The sequence below is a fragment of the Anolis carolinensis genome, chromosome 5 (assembly GCF_035594765.1).
Source record: "Anolis carolinensis isolate JA03-04 chromosome 5, rAnoCar3.1.pri, whole genome shotgun sequence".
NCBI classification, from domain to species: Eukaryota; Metazoa; Chordata; class Lepidosauria; order Squamata; family Dactyloidae; genus Anolis; species Anolis carolinensis.
This window is the reverse complement of record NC_085845.1, coordinates 200309385-200329213: the sequence shown is the minus strand read 5'-3', so window position 1 is coordinate 200329213 and position 19829 is coordinate 200309385. Positions and strand designations below refer to the sequence as shown.

At 41.6% G+C, this 19829-nt stretch overlaps 1 protein-coding gene across 7 annotated transcripts in view; it reads right to left on the bottom strand.

The window, feature by feature from the left end:
* Nucleotides 1–19829, bottom strand: part of LOC103278810 (collagen alpha-1(VII) chain) — a 127488-nt gene that overhangs the window by 87898 nt on the left and 19761 nt on the right. For all 7 annotated transcript variants that reach the window (XM_062983326.1, XM_062983325.1, XM_062983330.1 and 4 more), the window contains exons 3-8: nucleotides 13732–13912; nucleotides 10321–10480; nucleotides 7756–7849; nucleotides 6360–6533; nucleotides 5099–5259; nucleotides 3465–3594 (exon numbers count right to left, since the gene is read on the bottom strand). In XM_062983326.1, the coding sequence (XP_062839396.1) occupies nucleotides 3465–3594; nucleotides 5099–5259; nucleotides 6360–6533; nucleotides 7756–7849; nucleotides 10321–10480; nucleotides 13732–13912 (900 nt within the window). The remainder of the gene's footprint in view (nucleotides 1–3464; nucleotides 3595–5098; nucleotides 5260–6359; nucleotides 6534–7755; nucleotides 7850–10320; nucleotides 10481–13731; nucleotides 13913–19829) is intronic.

Genomic DNA, 19829 nt, shown 5'->3' with positions numbered 1-19829 from the left:
CATGAGCCCTATGAGCGATGGACTTTGTAACTGTAAATATTTTGTATATAATAAAGCCTAAGAACCGCTGCGTTCAGCTGAATTATGACTGTGGTGTCGTTTGTTGGTGCTGCTAAGCTGGATGCTTGAGCAGTCTGATGAAGGATGGATTGGTGAGAGGCCTGGCTCACCAATAAATCAGGGTGGTTCAGAGCTGATTAACCCCCTGACAGACACTACATTCCTCTGGATGCAGTTTCGAATCGCATTGGCTGTTTTAGCTGCTGCATCACACTGTTGGCTCATGTCCATCTTGTGGTCTACTAAGACTTCTAAATTCCTTTCACATGGACTCTTTTCAAGCCATCCTATAACTGTGCTTTTTCTTTTATTCAGCACTAAGTATAGTTTCTTTCTTTTCTCCTTGTTGGAAATTGTTTAGTTAGTTTTGATGCAGTTCTCCGATCTGTTGATGTAATTTTGAAGGTGAACCAATGATGTCGTGATAGTAAGAACTGCTCACCAGTGGAAGAAATTCTCTTAAAACAATGGTTCTCAACCTGGGGTCGCCAGATATTTTTGGTCTACAACTCCCAGAAATTCCAGCCAGTTTACCAGCTGTTAGGATTTCTGGGAGTTGAAGGCCAAAAACATCTGGGAACCCACAGATTGAGAACCACTGCCTTAGAAGATGGACCCTACTTTCTTAGTGGCTTTTAAAACAGTGGTTGGATGTCCTCTTGTCAGTAGATTTCCTGCATCAACAGGGAACCAGACTCTCAGGATTCCTTCCAACATTATCCATAATTCTATGGGATGATCGCAGTAATCCCGAATCCCATGCCCATGCCATAAAAACCACCTTGTGATAACAAAGCCGCATGTAAACATTGGCTGAGCCTTCCATTCAGGGGAATATCTCCAGGCCGGATTATAAATCAAATGGACAAGTCAAGGAAGAACAATTTACTCCCAAGCTTCCTCTTGGCAAAGCCGCTTAAGATGTGTGGAAATCCACACCTCTCCTGACACATCGGCTCACCGTAAGCATCTACCTCTGAGGTGCAAAGCAATGCTTCCAAACTAGCCTGCAGCTGCTGGACAGTGCAAAGAAATGTCCTAAGCAATGCATTGACTTGAAATCCCAGAGACATTGTTTGGGAAGGTGAGGTTTTTTGCTCTACATTTCCTAGAAATTTTCCAATCCCGGCAACGACACTGATGCTACTGCCTGGAGAATTTGAGAAATCATAGCTCCTGTCCCAAAAAGAGCAATTGGCATCCTGTTATCTGATGGTGCATTTGCATTGTAGAATTAATTGAGGTTGTCACCACTTTTGCTGCTATAGTTCAATGCTATGGAGTCACAGGAGCTGTAGTTTGGCAAGGCACCAGCCCTCTTTGACAGAGAAGGCTTAAGACTTTACAAAACTCCAGTTCCCAGGATTCCATAACCCCAAGTGATGGCAGTACAAGTGGTGTCAAACTGCATTCATTCTACAATGTAATTTCATAATCATCATCATCATCATCATCATCTTTATTTCTATCCTGCCTTTCTCTCCATGGGGACTCAAGACAGCTAACAGTGATGTGGCACAATGTAATAGAATTTTAAAAGAGGCAAATACATATACATTAGGGTTGTGCATTCGGGGTAAACCCTGACCCGTTTTGTGTCCCGGCTTTCAGTGGGGTCCCGATCCATTTTTTGGGAGCCTCCCAAAATTGGGAGGCCAGATACAGTAGAGTCTCACTTATCCAACATTCGCTTATCCAACGTTCTGGATTATCCAACACATTTTTGTAGTAATGTTTTCAATATATCATGATATTTTTGTGCTAAATTCATAAATACTGTAATTACTAGATAGCACTACTGCGTATTGAACTTCTTTTTCTGTCAAATTTGTTGTATAACATGATGTTTTGGTGCTTAATTTGTAAAATCATAACCTAATTTGATGTTTAATAGGCTTCTCCTTAATCTCTCCTTATTATCCAATGTTCTGGCGGCCCATTTATGTTGGATAAGTGAGACTCTACTGTATGTGTTTTCACTCTCCAGTATCAAAAGATCAATTTTCTATTGGCCCATTACTGCAAGGGGCTTCCCACCCAGGCTCCTCTTCCTGGGACGCACTTTAAGGAGGCTTCTTCTTACCTGGTGTTTCTACTCTAGAGCAGGCACTCGGCTGCAGGCCCTGGCTGGCATGGGCATTCTTGCATGGGCCCCTTACTTCCAAAGGGAGTAAGAGGCACTCGGCTGCAGGCCCTGGCTGGCATGGGCATTGTTGCATGCCACACAGGCACTCTCTTTCCAAAGAGAGTGGCGTGAATTGTGAGATTTTAATAATTTGATTTCAATTGTCGGTTTTTTTTAATGTCTTGGGTTTTAATGTAACTCTTTATTTTATTGTATGTATGTTTATGGCATCAAATTGCTGCCTTTCTGTAAGGCCGCTCTGAGTCTCCTTCGGGGTGAGAAGGGCAAAATATAAACAAAAAAGAGGCGATTGTCTGCAGGCCATGGCAGGCTCAGGTGCTCTGGACCTGCATGCCACACATACTCTCTCTAGAGTAAGAGGCGCTCGGCTGCAGGTCCTGGCAGGCGCGGGCACTCTTGCATGCCACACAGGAGCTCCAATGCCTGCTAGGGCCTGCAGCTGAGTGCCTTGTACTCTGTGATGTCAAAAAGCAGACCAGGAGCTGGGATCCTGTCCTGTTTGCTCCTGTTCCATGATCCCAAGGAAACAGAAGACACAAAAGAAACAAAGGAAATGGGGGAGGCTAATTCTGCTCACAACTCTACTATACATTTAAACATAGAAATTAAATAAAATTACATTATGAGTGTAAATGTTAAAATAAAAAACAATTAAAATTACATTTTAAAACTTAAGAGATCTTTGTGTTTATCAGCCTGATGCATGCTCGTTCCCACCCCCAAAATAACAAGAAACAATGCAACATTAATTTAAAAACTGGCTTAAAATTAACATATCCTAAAAATCTCCCTTGCAATGCATAGTAATAATTAATATACTGTGTTAACTTTTATTTCAACCAGGGGTGCATTTACACTATGGAACGAATGCAGTTTGACACCACTTTAAAGTATTATAGCATTATGCTACAGAATCAAGAGAGTTGCAATTTAGTATTGGTGTCTCATCAAACTACAAATCCCAGGAATCCACAACATTGAATCATAGCATTGAACTGCATTCATTCTACAGTGTAGATGTATTCTAAGATATTCTTACACATTCACTGATGTCTATTTAACACCTGCAATGTTTTTCTAAGGCAATGAAACATCTACATAAGTTGGTGGAATACGTCAAAGTAAATCAAACCCTTCTGAGTTTGAATTCTCCTTGCTGGTGCTCTATGTTACTTTACTTGTCAACAGGAGTGTTTGTGTGTGTATGTGTGTGTGCTAAAACTACCTAGGAGGATGCGTTTGAAAAGGGCAAACTCACTTGTTTTGCCTTTGACGGTTGCTGGCTCTCCGAGAACGTCGGCGTAGACTGCCAAGACGGTGAAGAAATATTTCGTGTTAGGTTTCAGATCTGTCACAAACACTGTGCTCTCGCTGGCATCCAAAACAATCTGTCATATGCGACACACACATACACAAAAGGGAAGAGAGCATATGTACACGCATGAACGCTTTGCAGGTTTCCCTTCGCTGGCGTGTCTCAAAATAAAAGTAGTGGATGGAATCCCATTCGGGGAGCCTTTATAGCACTGTGTTTCCATTTCATTGCATCTTAGGGTGAATCTACACAGTAGAATTAATGCAGTTTGGCATCACTTTGATTGCTATGGCTCCATGCAATGGGCTTTTAGACTTACCAAACTACAGCTCCTATGATTTCATACCATCGAGCTATGGCAGCTAAATTGTGTTGTGGTTCAGTCTGATGATGAAGGGGGATTTGGGTTTGCACAGTCTGAAACTGAGAATGTTAGACAGTCTGAGCAGCCAGATATTCTGAGCAAGCAGCAGGCAGGCAGCCAAGACGGTCAGGATGCGATAACAGAGGCTTCAGATCAGAGTGACCTTTCCCTGCTCTCAGAACAGGAGGGCAGGGAAAGTCAACAATAGCCAGGTGGTTCTGAAAGTGATAATGAGGAAGCCCAATTAGACGGAGAAACAAGCCTTAGTCTGAGAACGAAACTCCCTAGACATTCGCTACAGATTGCTGCCAAAAGGCTGGGAACCCAAGGTCAAAGGAATGCCTTCATGTCTTGTAAGAATGGGGGAAATGGGGGGACACATTTCAGATCAAGCAACTTTGTGTTCAGAGCAAGATCTCCTGCTTTATTTCTGTTTTCAAGCCTCAAGTCTTGGTTCAAGTTTCTATGGTCTTCTTGTCTTCATGCTCCTGTTTGTATCATATACTTTGGATTTTGCTTTAAAGATCATATTCCTGTTTTAAGCCTTGTGTTCTAAGGAGTTACTTGCTGTTTTTGGGACATTGAACTCTGTTTGGATTACTGCATTTCCATTTGGATTATTGCATTTCCTTATTGCTTTTTGCCTTACTTTTGCTACCTTTTTATCAATAAACTTTTTACTGTATATCAAGTCTGTCTCAGTGGTGTGTGTTGAGAGCAAGGTGGACCCTCACTGGGGCTCAACAAATTGGTGCCAAACCGCCTTGATTCTACAGTGTAAATGTGCTTATAGACATGTCTAAATTCAATTCTTGCAGGTAATAATACATTAAAAATATTTTAAATATATATATTTTATTAACATTCAGGCTTTAGTTCAAACTTTATGGAAACTAAAACCATTAAATTCAATGGAAAATCTATGCACCTAGCTAAAACACTTCACAGCATCCCTGGCTCGAATGTAAAAACTTTTTTAAAAACTTGCAAAACTACAACTCCCAGGCTTCCACAGCATTGAGCCATGGCAGTCGAAGTGGTGTCATTCTACAATGTAGGTGCAAGCTCTAGCAAGGAATTCCAAGTGCGTAAATTGTACATCCCAAGGTTTCATAAGGTGGAAACATGGCAGTAAAGTGAAACCGTGGTGCCATATATGCGGTGCAAAAGGGCAGGGTAAGGCGACCAATAGACTCTTTCCACACAACTGTACCTGTCGCTGATCCATTGGAACATCTTGCCCAGGAGCAGAGAGTGAATCAAAGAGGACTTGGTAGCCGGTCACTTTCCCGTTGGCTGGTGTCCAGGTGAGTCTCAGAGAGTTGTAGTTTTGCTCACTGACAGTCAGGTCCCGTGGTTTTGTTATCTTCTCCACTGCAAGGAAAAGAATGGAAGCTGAGCGAAACTCCAGGTCAAGAGGGTAGCAGACAGGAGGTGCCTCTACACTGTAGAATTCATGCAGTTTGACACTACGTAAACTGCAGTTTGACACTACGTAAATTCATGCAGTTTGACACTATGTAAACTGTCATGGCTCAGTGCTATGGAATCCCAGGAGTTGTAGACTTACAAGGTCTTTAGTCTGCCAAAGAATGTGGAACTACAACTCCTAAGATTCCACAGCATTGCGCCATGGCAGTGAAAGTGCTGTCTGCATTAATTCAGATGCACTCCAGGAGGATCTTTCCACAGCACACATTTAGGTCCCTGCTACACTGCCTTATATCCCAGGATTATCTGCTTATCCCAGATTATCTGGCAGTGGAGACTCATACAATCCAGTTCAAAGCAGATAACCTGGGATCAGATCCTGAGATATAAAGACAGTGCAGAAGGGGCCTTAGAGAACTATAATTCCACTTTAACTGTAATGGCAACATCCTATGAAATTCTGAGATTTGTGGTTTAGGGAGCAGTGTCTGGCATTCTCAGCCCAAGAGTTCTAATGCCTAGCCAAACTACAAGTCCCATGATTCTATCGAATACAGACATTAAAGTTAAAGTGGAATCAGAGTACTAGGGTGCATCTTCTACACTGTGGTATTAATGCAGCTTGATGTCACTTTAACTGACATGCCTCAATGCTATAAAATCCTGGGAATTGTAGTTCTACAAGGTCTTCTTTGCCAAAGAGTGATTCTCTAGAGCAGTTGTTCCCAACCGTTGGTCCTCCAGGTGTTTTGGACTTGAGCTCCCACAATTCCTAACAGCTGGTAAGATGACTGCAATTTCTTGGAGTTGAAATCCAAAACACCTGGAGAACCAAAGGTTGGAAACCACTGGTGCATCATACTGTTGACTCATGTTCAGCTCTGGTCACCTGAGACTCCACAATCCCTTTCACGTGGACTGTTTTCAGTCCAGGTGTCGCCCATTTCATGTCGGTGCATTTCAATTTTTTTCCTGCCTAAGTGGAGTACCTTGTATTTCTACCTGTTGAATAACAGGTGTGAAAGACAGGACTTTGGACTCACCATTCTCTCTCTGCTTGACCGGTTGTGGAGGCTCTGAAGCGGTGATGCAAAGTCGCCTGGAGAGCTTTCGGGAAAGGCTGCCGAGCTGCTGGAAGTCTTCGGCATAAAGCACGTGCTCCTCTACAGGGTCGGATGCTATTTTCCGTAGCTCATTCCGATCTGCATTTTTAATTCCTTGTTTATAGGAAGAGAAGAAGGGAGCAAAGCAAAGCAGACTCAGTTCAAGGTTGTCTCATTTTGAAAGCTAAACAGGTTTCACCCTGGTTAGTCCTTGGATGGGAGAGCAGAAAAATAATACCAAGATATTCTAGGGTTTAGTTTTCTCTTTTTTTGTTCTGGTCATGAACCAAAACAAACCAATATACAATGGGCTAGATCAATGATGGGCAACCTTTTGCGCTTGGTGTGTCAAAATTCACCAAAAAACCTAGCATGACTTGGGTGGTGTGTCACTTCGAGAAAAAAACCATAATTTCACAATATGTATAGTTTAAATAACAAAAATATATAATTGTAATATATAACTGTATTCAATAAATCAAAAACTATTTACTACCATTATTTCCATGTACAACAATCTATGGTACCTCTTGCAGTTTCCATACTGATTTCTCTCTATTCTAGTTCCAATGTAGTCATGAATAATGAAAATAATAATAATAATAATAATAATAATAATAATAATATAGTAATAATATAATATACTACAGTAATAATAGAATAATAGAATAATAATAGAATATATATATATATATATATATACACACACACACACACACACACACACACACACACACACATACATATATATATACATAATTCTCATGGAGTAAACAACAAAACCACTAGACAAAATCATACCAAATTTGGCCACAAAAGACATAGTCATCCAATCAATCTGCATGCGGCAGCGTGTCAGCAAAAATGGCTAGGCGTGTCAGTGCTGACACGCATGTCATAAGTTGGCCATCACTGGGCTAGATGGTACAATGCCTGGCTTAGTATAATACTGCTTTCTTCGTTCCTAAAGGCTATCAAGCTGGTCTTGGAAGCATGTGAATATCATATCTGAGCATCCCAAAACTGAAAATTATTATCATACAAAACCAGCCTTTTTTTTTTTTGCACATCTGTGCAAGAAAACATGCATTTTTCTCTGCAGAATACCTCTTGCACTGCATTTCAAGATGTTTGAATACATGGAGAGGGCAGAGATAACGTTTGCTTTTGTGAGATAATTACTCAAATCTTTTCTTTTTGCATGGAAGGGCAAAACTGTCAAGGGACTGCATCCTCATGGCACTTTGCAGATGGTTCCCTGGTACCAAAACTATTGAACCTCCCCTGGAATATCATGGTGATATTAGTAAAGTGCTTGTATTTCTACCAGACATACCCACTGTAAACACTGTTACTCCTGCGTCCTTTAGGAGCGCTGCCAGCTCTTCGACAGAATTGGAAGATTTGCCTTCTGTAATTAAAATGACTACCTGCAAATGAAACATGGTTCAATTAAAAATAGCAAAATAAAGCTGGAAAAATTCCACTCAAAGATTCCAGGTCCTTTGTTTCATTATTTGCCACTTCTCTCCATCAAAGCCACATCATCCAGTCAGCACCTCTCTGCCAAATAAGGTAATGGCGACATTCTTCTGCAAAAATCCTTAATAAGAAAACCTCAGGATAGTGTACAGTAGGTCCTCTAATTCAGTGGTTCCCAACCTTATTTTGACCAGGGACCACTTTGACCAGGGACCACTTTCCAACATTAGTCTCAAAAAGGTTATGAAACAGTTTTTGGTCAACTTTAGATTCAGTTTGTTTGTTTGGGGTGCTGATTCAGAAAATTGCATTGGCTAGACCACATCAGCTCTAGTTTCTGATACAGAACATATGCCATCCAGCAGTCACCATCTGCTTGTCCACAGAAATCCATATTTAATAATCTAGAACTGATGTGGTCTAGCCAATGCAATTTTCTGAATCAACCCTCCAAATAACCCCAGGAACAGGCCTAAAAACAAAGACACAAAGGTGCCACATGGAACGGCTCCACTTGGAGGAGAGGAGGAGGAGGAGAAGCAGCAGTCAGGAGGCTTGTCATGCCTTTTGTAGGTAGTTAGCCTCTCCCCTCCTAAAATCTCAGTTGCCTTGGCATTATAAGAGGGCTTCACTAGACCAGTCATTTTTGTCACAACAATGTAGTAACACTGAGGCTGCAGACCATATTTTAGTTCTTGCGGACCACTGGTGGCCCATGGACCACAGGTTGGGAAGCAGTGCTGTAATTGGAAAAAAATTATAAATTAAAAACCTTGCTGTTTTAACTTGGGAGAATATTTCTCTAAGGATCTTTAGATCCTCCAGCGTGACTCAGTGGTCAACTTCCAGCAGAGGCTGACCACATAATTGCCTAGATGAGTTCCCTGTTGAAACTTCTAGATCTTTCAGCATGACTTTATGGAGCCGCGGTGGTGCAATTGGTGGTGCCACAAGGTGGCGCCTTGTGCTGGCTGAACTGCTGACCTGAAGGTTGGTGATTTGAATCAAGGTGAGCTCCCATCTGTCAGCTCTAGCTTGTGGGGACATGAGAGAAGCCTCCCAGCAGGATGGTGTAATGAAGTATGAGTTTTGTATTCATATTTGTTGTGTTTAACTATGTGCTTGTGGTTTGGTTGGATAGGTGTGAGACGGTGGCAGCCATTTAGTGGCTCTCCTCTGAGGCAGTTGCCATGGAGATGTGGGTGGGGCCATCTGCCGAGGGGAGGAGAAGTGAAGAGGTTTTTAAAAGTGAAGCCTCAGTCTGTGCTCTGATGAGGCACAGGGAAGATTAATTCCAGGTTGATGGGATCAAGGAGACTCAATTGTTCATTTTTAGTCGGTTTCAAATAAATTTGGTGACTTATTTAATGTAGTCTGTGTCCTGGAAAGGCACAGAGAATCTGTGATAGTATATCACAGGGGTGACTGTGGTTTGAAGTCACTGGATAGTCCAAGTTTCAGACTTTGGGAACCAATCCCAGCTGGACTCACAGAGATCCATTGAAGTAACAGTTTAAAAGGAGCAGAGGGAGAAGTTTTAACTACTTTAAGTAAAAGAAGTGAGTTTGATTCATCTCATTCTAGTATTGTAACTGTTAATAAGAATATCTCTAAGTGAAACATCTTTTGTAACCGCCAAGCTTGTGCCTGAATAAACTTGATATTGTTCTTTTTACATCAAAGCCTCTGTCGTCTATAGACTCCCTCAGCACAATTGCGCTACCATTTTAACACCAAATAAAGTAAAAGGCTTCCTCTGAGCTATTGGGTGGTTGAGCACTTTTATAATCTAAAGGTGTCTCTCCACACAGTGGTGGCTGCATTTCCACTAATCGGTGGCAGTTATCTTTTATTACTTGGGACATCTATTCGTTATTAATTGGGTCTTCTACTCTACCCTCTTTTACAAACTGGTGGCAGTGGTGGGATAAAAAGATTCCCCCTGCCTAAAAGAGCCTTAGTCGTTCTTAGTTCTTCGCAGATGGTAACACATCCAGGCATCCCCTGGGCAACGTCTCGGTAGATGGCTAATTCTCTCACACCAGAAGCGACTTGCAGTATGTTCTCAAGTCGCTTCTGACATGGTAAAAAAGCATGACTTTATGATAGATTTCCAGCAGAAATAGAACATGAATTTGCACCTAGAAGGGCGTTTTCAATATGAATCGCTAGTTCTTCCAGTTGCACAGAGGGACCTATAGCTTCCCAGAAAGAATGCATTAATAAAATCCATGAATAATCAAACCTACAAGAATTAAACCTGCAAATGTGGAGAACAGACTGTAGTCATAAATCAGGGTTGACTTGCGAGCACATAACAAGATTTCTTGAGTTCACTTCTTTCAACGACTGCAGGTGGCACTATTGCTCTGTGCAAGCTCACCCTGGTTTGTCTCTTTTCAGCTTCCAGTTTGCTCACCTTTGCTGCATCTCCTCTCAAGGCTCCTGCAGTGATCAATGTGTCAACCAAGAAGGAGAGGGCATGGCCCGTCCTGGCATTGCCACCTTGGAAAGACAGATCCCGAACTGCCACCAACACCTCCTCAATTGTGATATAATCTGTCAGGTCAATGCTTATCCTAGGGTCAACACAAGGAAACACAAAAAGGGAACGTAATATATTGCTATTGGGATTGATTCCAATTGCCAGCTCTTCATCTGATGAATAGAATGAAAAGACTTAACCTCCAGTCTTGGAAAGATCAGTATTCACCAGTATTCACCAAATCCCATCTGATCTTGAGTGCTAAGCAGGGTTATCCCCGGTTGGTATTTGGATGAGGGACCACTATCGAATACCAGGTAGTGTAGATTCAGTTTCATTAGAAGAAACTGGCAAAGCCACCTGTGAGTTTTTCTTGCATAAGAAAGCCTTACAAAATTCATAGCGTTACCATAAGAGGTGACATGTGCAAAAACACATTAAGTGTCAGCCATAGCTTCTCACAGATTGCCATTTAAAGACACACTCTTAAAATTATACTGTTTCGAAATTAACACAGAAATCTTAACTAACTAAAGACATATAGCTTCCCCGTCTCTTGTTGCTCACCGGTTTAGGTTTTCCAGGTCAGGATTGTTCCAAGCAAGGCAGATTCAGATCCAAAGCCTAGGGACAGCCTCTCCTGATGTCATTAAATATTAAGTTTAATATATTGGCTCACAATATATCATCTGAATGCACAAACATGTTTTTGTTTGTTTTTTGGTTTAGAAATTAAGATAGACTTGGAGCAGACTCCAAGGACCATCCAGTCCAACCCCCTTCTGTGGAGGCTTTTAAAGACACCATTATGGATGAGTTCAATGGAAAAGTATGTGTAAGAAGCTGATTGGCTGAGCCTGCGAACAGCTGGAAATCTGATTGGTCAATTTCTCTACCATACTACTGGGGAAACGGTTTGAGCAGGTTTTCACCTCAGAGTGAGTGTGTGTATGCTGACTGGAAACAGCCAGGAGAGAAGACAGCTGCTGGCTCTCAGAAGCCCTGTTATTTCTAAGGCACTGAGGCAATTCTATGGACTTTAAAATAACTATTTATTCCTACTGTTCTCTGTAAGCAATCAGAGAGACTTATTGTAAATATTATTGCTCTGTTTGATCATTTTGAAGTCAGTAAAGTTTCTGTTAATTGTTCTAGAAAGCTGAGTGGCACATCATTACCCTGAAGGATGACTGGTTCACTGGTGGATGTAAGAGCTTCTATTTAACATCATTTACAATCCTTAATACCTTCTACCAGGTAAGAAGACACAATCCAAGCCTTCCCGACAGGCAAGGAGACCCCACCAAACTCTGAGACAGCAGCATATTCTTCTGCCAAACAGCTTTTACCATCAGAAAATTCTTCCCATAATTCAGGTGGAATCTCTCTTCCTGTGATTTGAAGCCACTACTTCATTGCACCTCCAGAGAAGCAGAAAACAATTCTGCTCCTTCCTCAGCATGACGTTTTCTAATGTGTTGTTGAAGGCTTTCATGGCCAGAATCACAGGGTTGCTCTGAGTTTTTCGGGCTGTATGGCCATGTTCCAGTTGCATTTTCTCCTGATCTGTGGCAAGCATCTTCAAAGGTTTGTTCAGATGTCTGTTAGAAATGAGGCATGTGGAGTGTATATATGCTGGATGACTCTGACAACCATCATGTCAGGCTACAAAAAGAAGCCATTGAAATCCACAAGCATGTGGACAATTTCAACAGAAAGGAGGAAACCATGAAATGAACAAAATCTGGTTACCAGCAGAAAGAAAGAAAAAACAGAATCAAGACAGTAAATAAAGAACATCACTCAAAAACAGGGGAACTCCAGAAGCAAACAATCAAGTGTCGGTGAACGCCTCCCAAACAAAGGATGCTCCCAAGCAACATCAGCAAGGCTACCTCTATGCAAATACCCTCACTGATTGAATTTGCTGCTGCAAGGCTACTCACTGCTAATCAAGCTTGCTAATTGCAACATTCACACTTGCTTCAAACAGACAAAGATACTTTCTCCCACTATGAACATTCCACAGATATATACACCCCACTTACCTCATTTTCAACAGATCTCTGAACAAACCTCCAAGGATGCTTCCCACAGATGCAGGTGAAAATCAGGAAAGAATGCTACTGGAACATGGCCATACAACACAGAAGATTCACAGCAACCCATTCTTTCAAATGTTTCAGTCTGGCTCTCACGTCTCCTCTCAACCTTCTCTTCCCCACACTAAATATATCAATCTCCCTAAGCTGTTCCTCACAGGTCTCTGTCTCACGGAGCCACAGATTCAAACCACAGGATAATATATAGTACCTGAATGTTAGGAAGAACTTTATAATAATAAGAGTTATTCTACAATAGAATACATTGCTGCCTGAGAAACTGGTGGAATCTCCTTCTCTGGAAGTTTTTAAGCAGAGGCTGGATGGTCATTGGTTGGGATGACTTGGATTGTGTTTTTCTACAAGGCAGAAGGAGGTTGGACTGATGTGTGATGTTGAGGCTCAGCAAGAGGCTGGAAATTTCTCAGAGGACAAGAGGGATGATGGTTTTCTAACTGAGAAGTCTATGTGTTATCAGGGTGAATTGCAGGCCTTAGATGAGAGAGAAGTGCAGGCTGTTGAAGATGAGACAGAGGATGTTTTGGATTCCAAATTTCATTCCTTAGCAAGAGGGGGGAAGTCTATTTCTCTTGGGAATTGGCTTTCAGCTGATTGGGAGTTTTCCTGAGATATCATATTAGGTCTCTGCAGGGAGGGAGTGAAGATTAATTACGCGTTCAGAAAGACTCTGTGAAAAGTCCTTGAAACCCAGATGTGTGTGGCATGATCTCATGGCTTCTTGGTCAGGCTTGGTCTTAAATTAAGTGATGTTTACTTGGTGTCTCTCAGAGTAGACAATGTTGCCAAAAGGTTCAGATCCCTGTTACAACTCTCAAGTTCATGATTCAAGTTTCTTGTGTTGGCCTGTGTTCCTGGAAGAGTTTTGCTTTGGGAAAAGGCCCTGCTTTCATGCTTATGGATTTATGCCTGTGATTTTGACTTCCTTGATTTCATGTACCTTGCTATTTTTGGACGACTGCTCTTTTGTGTATGAACTACTGCTATTTTATAGCTCCTTTTCTACTGCTCTTTTGGAAAATTCCCTTTTCCCTTTGTACATGCTCTTCTTAATAAACTGTTGAAGTTAGTACTACTGGACTCTGGTGTGGTCTGGGTGAAAAGGTATCTCACGACTAGAGTGCCACAAGTTACGATCCAACTTTGTGATTCTATATCTGGAATAGATTCAGAAAATAATTTCAGGAACAACGAAGAGGATGGGATGGATCCCTACTTTCCTCACCTTGGTTTATCTCCATATAGCACCACACTCACACGGAGACCGGTCTTTCCAAACATCACATTTTCAAACGTCCGGATGACATTGTAGATGAAGTCTTTGACCTGCTGGAAGTTGCTCTCCCCAACACTCCAGGACTCATCCGCAAGGAACACCATGTCTGCTCTCTCCGCCATGCCACAAGCTGAGGAAAGAGGCGGAAAGACTTTTATTTGATGGCCATAGTAGAATTGTAGAAATCAAAGAATGATACATGAGACCCCATGCCATGTCAAGCAAGAAGGCACAATCAAAGCACTCCCAACAGATGGCCATCCAGCCTCTGCTTAAAAATCACCACCATGCTCCAAGGCAGCAGTGGATTCCCGCTCTTTCCATCAGGCAGCTTATTATTATTATTATTATTATTATTATTATTATTAAGACTGAAAAACTGAACTGTTTGTTGGAAATGAAAGCTATGGACTTGTCAACATCAGAAGAGGAATTTTCCAGGGAGATTCATTGTCCCCTCTGCTTTTCATTATTGCCATGATCCCTCTGTCAACAATCTTACAAAAAACAAATCTCGGCTATCAAACATCTAAGAAATCTCACAAAATTTCACATCTGATGTACATGGATGACCTGAAGCTGTATGGGAAAACGCAAACTGAAATCCAGTCTCTGACCAACACTGTCCGAATTTTGTCATAATAAAATAATAATAATAATAATAATAATAATAATAATAATAATAATAATACTTTATTTATACCCTGCTACCATCTCCCATAGGGACTTGGGGCAGCTTACAAAATAGCACACAATGGTGCCATACAACATACAGATGCAGTACATCAACATTTAAAATCGGTAAAACATCAACATGAAACCATGCCTATATAATTAACAGAAGCAAACTCAATTTAAATAAAGCAATCAGTAAAATGTGGCTAAAGCCACATTTAAAAAGATCCAATCAGGTTAGTGTCCCAGCTGTATACCAATGTTTACGTAATGTTAAGATGGAATCTCTTTCCCTGGAGTTTGAAAGCATTGCTTTGAATAATAATAATAATAATAATAATAATAACAACAACAATAATAATAATGCACTTTATTTATATTTTGCTCTATCTCTCTGAGGGGACTCAGAGCGGATTACAACATACACAAATAGGCATTCAAAGCACTCCCAAAAGATGGCCATTCAGCTTCTGTTTAAAAGCCTCTGAAGGAGGAACCTCCACCACACTCCAGGGCAGAGAGTTCCACTGCTGAACAGCTCTTTCACACAGTGAGGAAGTTCTTCCTAATATTCAGGTGGAATCTTCTTTCATCTTGATCCATGGCCCTCATCACGTCTCCTCTCAGCCTTCTCTTCTGCAGGCTAAACATGCCCAGTTCTTTAAGCCGCTCCTCATAGGGCTTGTTCTCCAGACCCTTGATCATTTTAGTTGTCCTCCTCTGGACACATTCCAGCTTGTCAACATACCCAATTGCACCTCACAGGGTTTAGCTTCCAGACCTTTATCATTCTTGTTTCTGTTTTCTGGACACATTCCAGCTTGTCCATAAACATGCCTTAATTGTATTGCCCATAACTGGACACAGCTTATTCCAGGTGAAATCTGACCAAAGCAGAAAAGAGTAGGACCACAACTTCCTTCAATCTCATCTATCTATCTATCTATCTATCTATCTATCTATCTATCTATCTATCTATCTATCTAAAAACGTAATGTGCGTAATTCCCATGGAGTAAACAACAAAACCACTGGAACAAATCACACCAAATTTGGCCAAAAAAGACATAGTCATCCAATTTGTGTCTTTCAATCAAAAACCCTATAAAATTGGGTCCAAATGACAGAAAAAAACCCCAACACTAAAAATTACTAACCACGCATGTGCAGAGGTCACCCAGGAAACTTGGTGACATTAGCGAGGTGGATGGGGTTTCAATTATCACCGTGCGCCGACAGCTAGTCATTATTATTATTATTATTATTATTATTATTATTATTATTTGGTTCCTGGGAACCATCAAAATGAACAAAACCTGGAAGCAGCATTAAAAAAAACTCTACAATCTGGACAGTAAATAAAGAACAACACTCTGAAAATAAGGGTATTCCAGACAGGAAACAACTAGAGTCAGCTAACACCTCCCAACAAAAGATTCTCCCATGAAGGAAACAACCACACTTTGAAGCTGCAAGCCCATTCAATACTAATCCAGGTGATTAATTGCAACATTCATACTTGCCTCCACGAACAAAAACCCACTTAGGATGACGCCACAGCAACGCGTGGCCGGGCACAGCGAGTATATTTCTATTGATGCAGCCCAGAATGGCATTGGCCTTTTTAGCTGCAACATAACACTGTCGACTCCTATTCAGCTTGTGGTTTACTAAGACTCATAGATACTTTTCACGGGGAGTGTTTTCAGGCTAGGTATCACCCATTTTATATACATTTCATTTATTTCTAATAGCGTACATTTCTCCTTGTTGATGTTCATTGCCTTGGTTTTGGCCCAACTCTCTAATCCAGGGGTCCCCAAACTAAGGCCCGGGGGCCGGATGCGGCCCTCCAAGGCCATTTACCTGGCCCCCACCCTCAGTTTTAGACTTAGGCTTGCCCAAAGTCTGAAATGACTTGAAGGCACAACAACAACAATCCTACTTGATTATCTCATTGGCCAGAAGCAGGTCCACACTTCCCACTGCAATCCTGATAAGTTTACAGTACGTTGGTTAAAATTATTTTTATTTTTAAATATTGTATTGTTCTTTCATTTACCAATATTGTAAATGAAATATTGTAAATGAATGATATGGTAATAATATAATGTATTGTGTATACATATAATATTGATAATAATATTATAATGTAATACAATATAATATTTATTTATTTCAGTATTTCTACCACCGCCCTTCTCACCCAATAGGGGACTCAGGGTGGCTAATAATAATAATACAATATAATAATATTATATAATATAATAATATTAATTATATATTATATATTAAATTTAATATTACTAATAATATTACGGTATAATGGTATAGTACAATATAGTATTATATAATGCTAATATTGTGCTATGCTAATAATATAATATATTGTATGTACATACAACTTGTAAGCCGCTCTGAGTCCCCTTCGGGGTGAGAGAGGGTGGGGTATAAATGTAGTAAATAAATAAATAAGTAATTGTTGCTGGGGGCGTTTTTTTGCACTACAAATAAGACATGTGCAGTGTCAAAGACAGAACGCCACCAAATAGAGTAAAACTCAGTTTATTGAGGTTACAAAACTGAAAATGCCCGTAGGAAACAAAGGATTAGGCAAACACTTGACTTCAGTGTGAAAAGTAACAAAAGCTCCGTTTGAACTAAAACGGTTCAAAAAGGATAAACCGGATTAAACAGGAGTTTAATCCGGATTAAATCAAAAGTGCTTACTTCAGCCTGCAAATTTAGCAAACAAAAGAGGATTAACAGAAGGTCAGAATGAACACAATAAACTGGCAGCAGATTCCTCTCTGCTACTCAAAAGCTACAGATGAGTAAATCAGGCTGTTTACTCCTCCGTGCAACGAGCGAAATCCGGGTCCAGGCACATCAATCAGGGTAACGGCAGTCAGCAGGGTCTCATTCCGGTCCAAGGTCGAAAGCCAAGTGCAGACGTCTAGAATTCCACAAGTCCCACCGATAGCCACAGAAGGGATAATCCGGGGTCGAAGTCAGTCAGTCCAGCGTCAATCCAGAGTAGGTAATTAATGTCCGTCAAAAAGACGACGCAGGTCCAAGCTATCAAGATTAAACACAAGTTGCACAGAAAAACCCCACACAGTAGCTCCCACCGTCTATGCCCAGTGTCCTTAGTAACTTACGTATCCAGCAACGAATCACAACCGTCTTCAGGAAGTTTCCCAACAAGAGCCCAAGCGTTCGTCCAGATTACCTTGCCCAACGCAATTAGACATTGATCCTAAACCCCATTTTATCCCAGTTCAAACTCATCATCGCTGTCAGCTGCCATCCTAATCCCAGGTGCCTCATCATCATCATCCTCATCAGAGCTAAAACACCTTTGACTATGCCCCACAGCATCCCCAGCTGTGGATCCCGCTCCATCCCTCCAGCCCGTCCATGGGTCTGATCCTGCAACCCGCCAATCGCTCCCCAAGCTTTCATTGCCGGTGACACCCAAATCCTCCCTCACACGAGTCCACTCCATGTCATCCTCCTCCGAGCTGACCATTTCTTCCTCCATTCCCTCGGTAAAACCCTCAAATGAGTCCTCATCTGTTGGTTCTGCAAATAAGTCCCGGAGCCGTTTCCTTTCACGCTCCTCAAAAGAGTCTGACTCTCGAGGAGTCTTACGACCCCGTCTCCTAGTACCGGAGCCAGAAGGCTCAACCATAACATGCAGTGAGCATAGGAATTTGTTAGTTTTTTTTTTCAAATGATAATTCGGCCCCTCAACAATCTGAGGGACCATGAATTGGCCCTCCACTTAAAAAGTTTGAGGACCCCTGTTCTAATCCGTCAAAGTCATTTTGGATCCAGATCCTTTCCTCTTGGGTATATTCTCTATACCTCCCAATGTGGGATCATCTGCAAACTTGACCAGCAGGTCTTCTATTCCATCATCCAAGTCATTGATGAAGATGTTGACTAGCCCTGAAAGGCCCAAGAAAGACCTCTCCAAAAGGAAGCAAAGAGGAGCCATTGAGGATGTCCTTTGACATGTCAGAAATCACCCTGAACGCCGAACCGCCAGGACAGGTGATAACTGCCAACCAGGTAATAGGAAAGAAGCATCCCCAACCCACCCAACCCTTGCAGTTTAATTGAATATCCCTGTCCTAGAGCGATCACAGCTGGCAGGGAGGTAACCGGCATAATGGGAACATCATTTAAAGCAACGACAAAGCCTTTTCCGGCTCTTAACGGGTTTAATCTATTTTAATTGGTTTTCACTGCCTGTCTGAACGATATTTCATGGGCCGAGTCCAGGTGAAATGCCAGGGAAGAGCACACATACACACTCTTGCATCGGAAATCTGGTTTTGAAATGTTATATACATTTCTCCCTCCAGTTTCCTCTTTGTTTGGTGGGGAAAAGAGCCTCGTGAAAATGAAAACTATAACACACTCGCACCCTTAAAATGGGTTTCATCATGAATTTATTTTCATATCCATAGTGACCAGAGTAAGTGGTCTAAATACCTAAAGGCACCAGATCCTGCCTGACATTGGAAGCTAAGCAAGGTCAGTCCTGGTTGGTATTTGGATGGGACACCACTGCGAATACCAGGCAGCTGCTGCAAGATGTATTTCGAAGGAAGGAAATATCCACAATGACCAGGTCTAAAGGGTCTAAATACCAAAAGGCACTGGATCCTGACTGACTTTGGAAGCTAAGCAGGGTCAGCCCCAGTTGGTGTTTGGATGGGAGACCACAGTGAATACCAGGCAGCTGCTACAAGATGTATTTCGAAGGAAGGAAATATCCACAATGACCAGGTCTAAAGGGTCTAAATACCTAAAGACACCGGATCCTGGCTGACCTTGGAAGCTAAGCAGGGTCAGCCCTGGTTGGTATTTGGATGGGAGACCACAGTGAATACCAGGCAGTTGCTGCAAGATGTATTTCGAAGGAAGGAAATATCCATAATGACCAGGTCTAAAGGGTCTAAATACCTAAAGGCACCAGATTCTGACTGATCTTTGAAGCTAAGCAGGGCCAGCCCTGGTTGGTATTTGGATGGGAGACCACAGTGAATACCAGGCAGCTGCTGCAAGATGTATTTCAAAGGAAGGAAATATCCATAATGACCAGGTCTAAAGGGTCTAAATACCAAAAGGCACTGGATCCTGACTGACCTTGGAAGCTAAGCAGCGTCAGCCCTGGTTGTTATTTGGATGGGAAACCAGTGTGAATACCAGGCAGCTGTTGCAAGCTGTATTTCAAAGGAAGGAAATAACCAAATGCTAAAAATCAATCAATTTCTTAGGACTATTTTTTGATCCAGCCATGTAAAATATATTTTCTTTTTTTAGTCTGTTGGGATAGAAAAACAACACTATAGCTAAGAT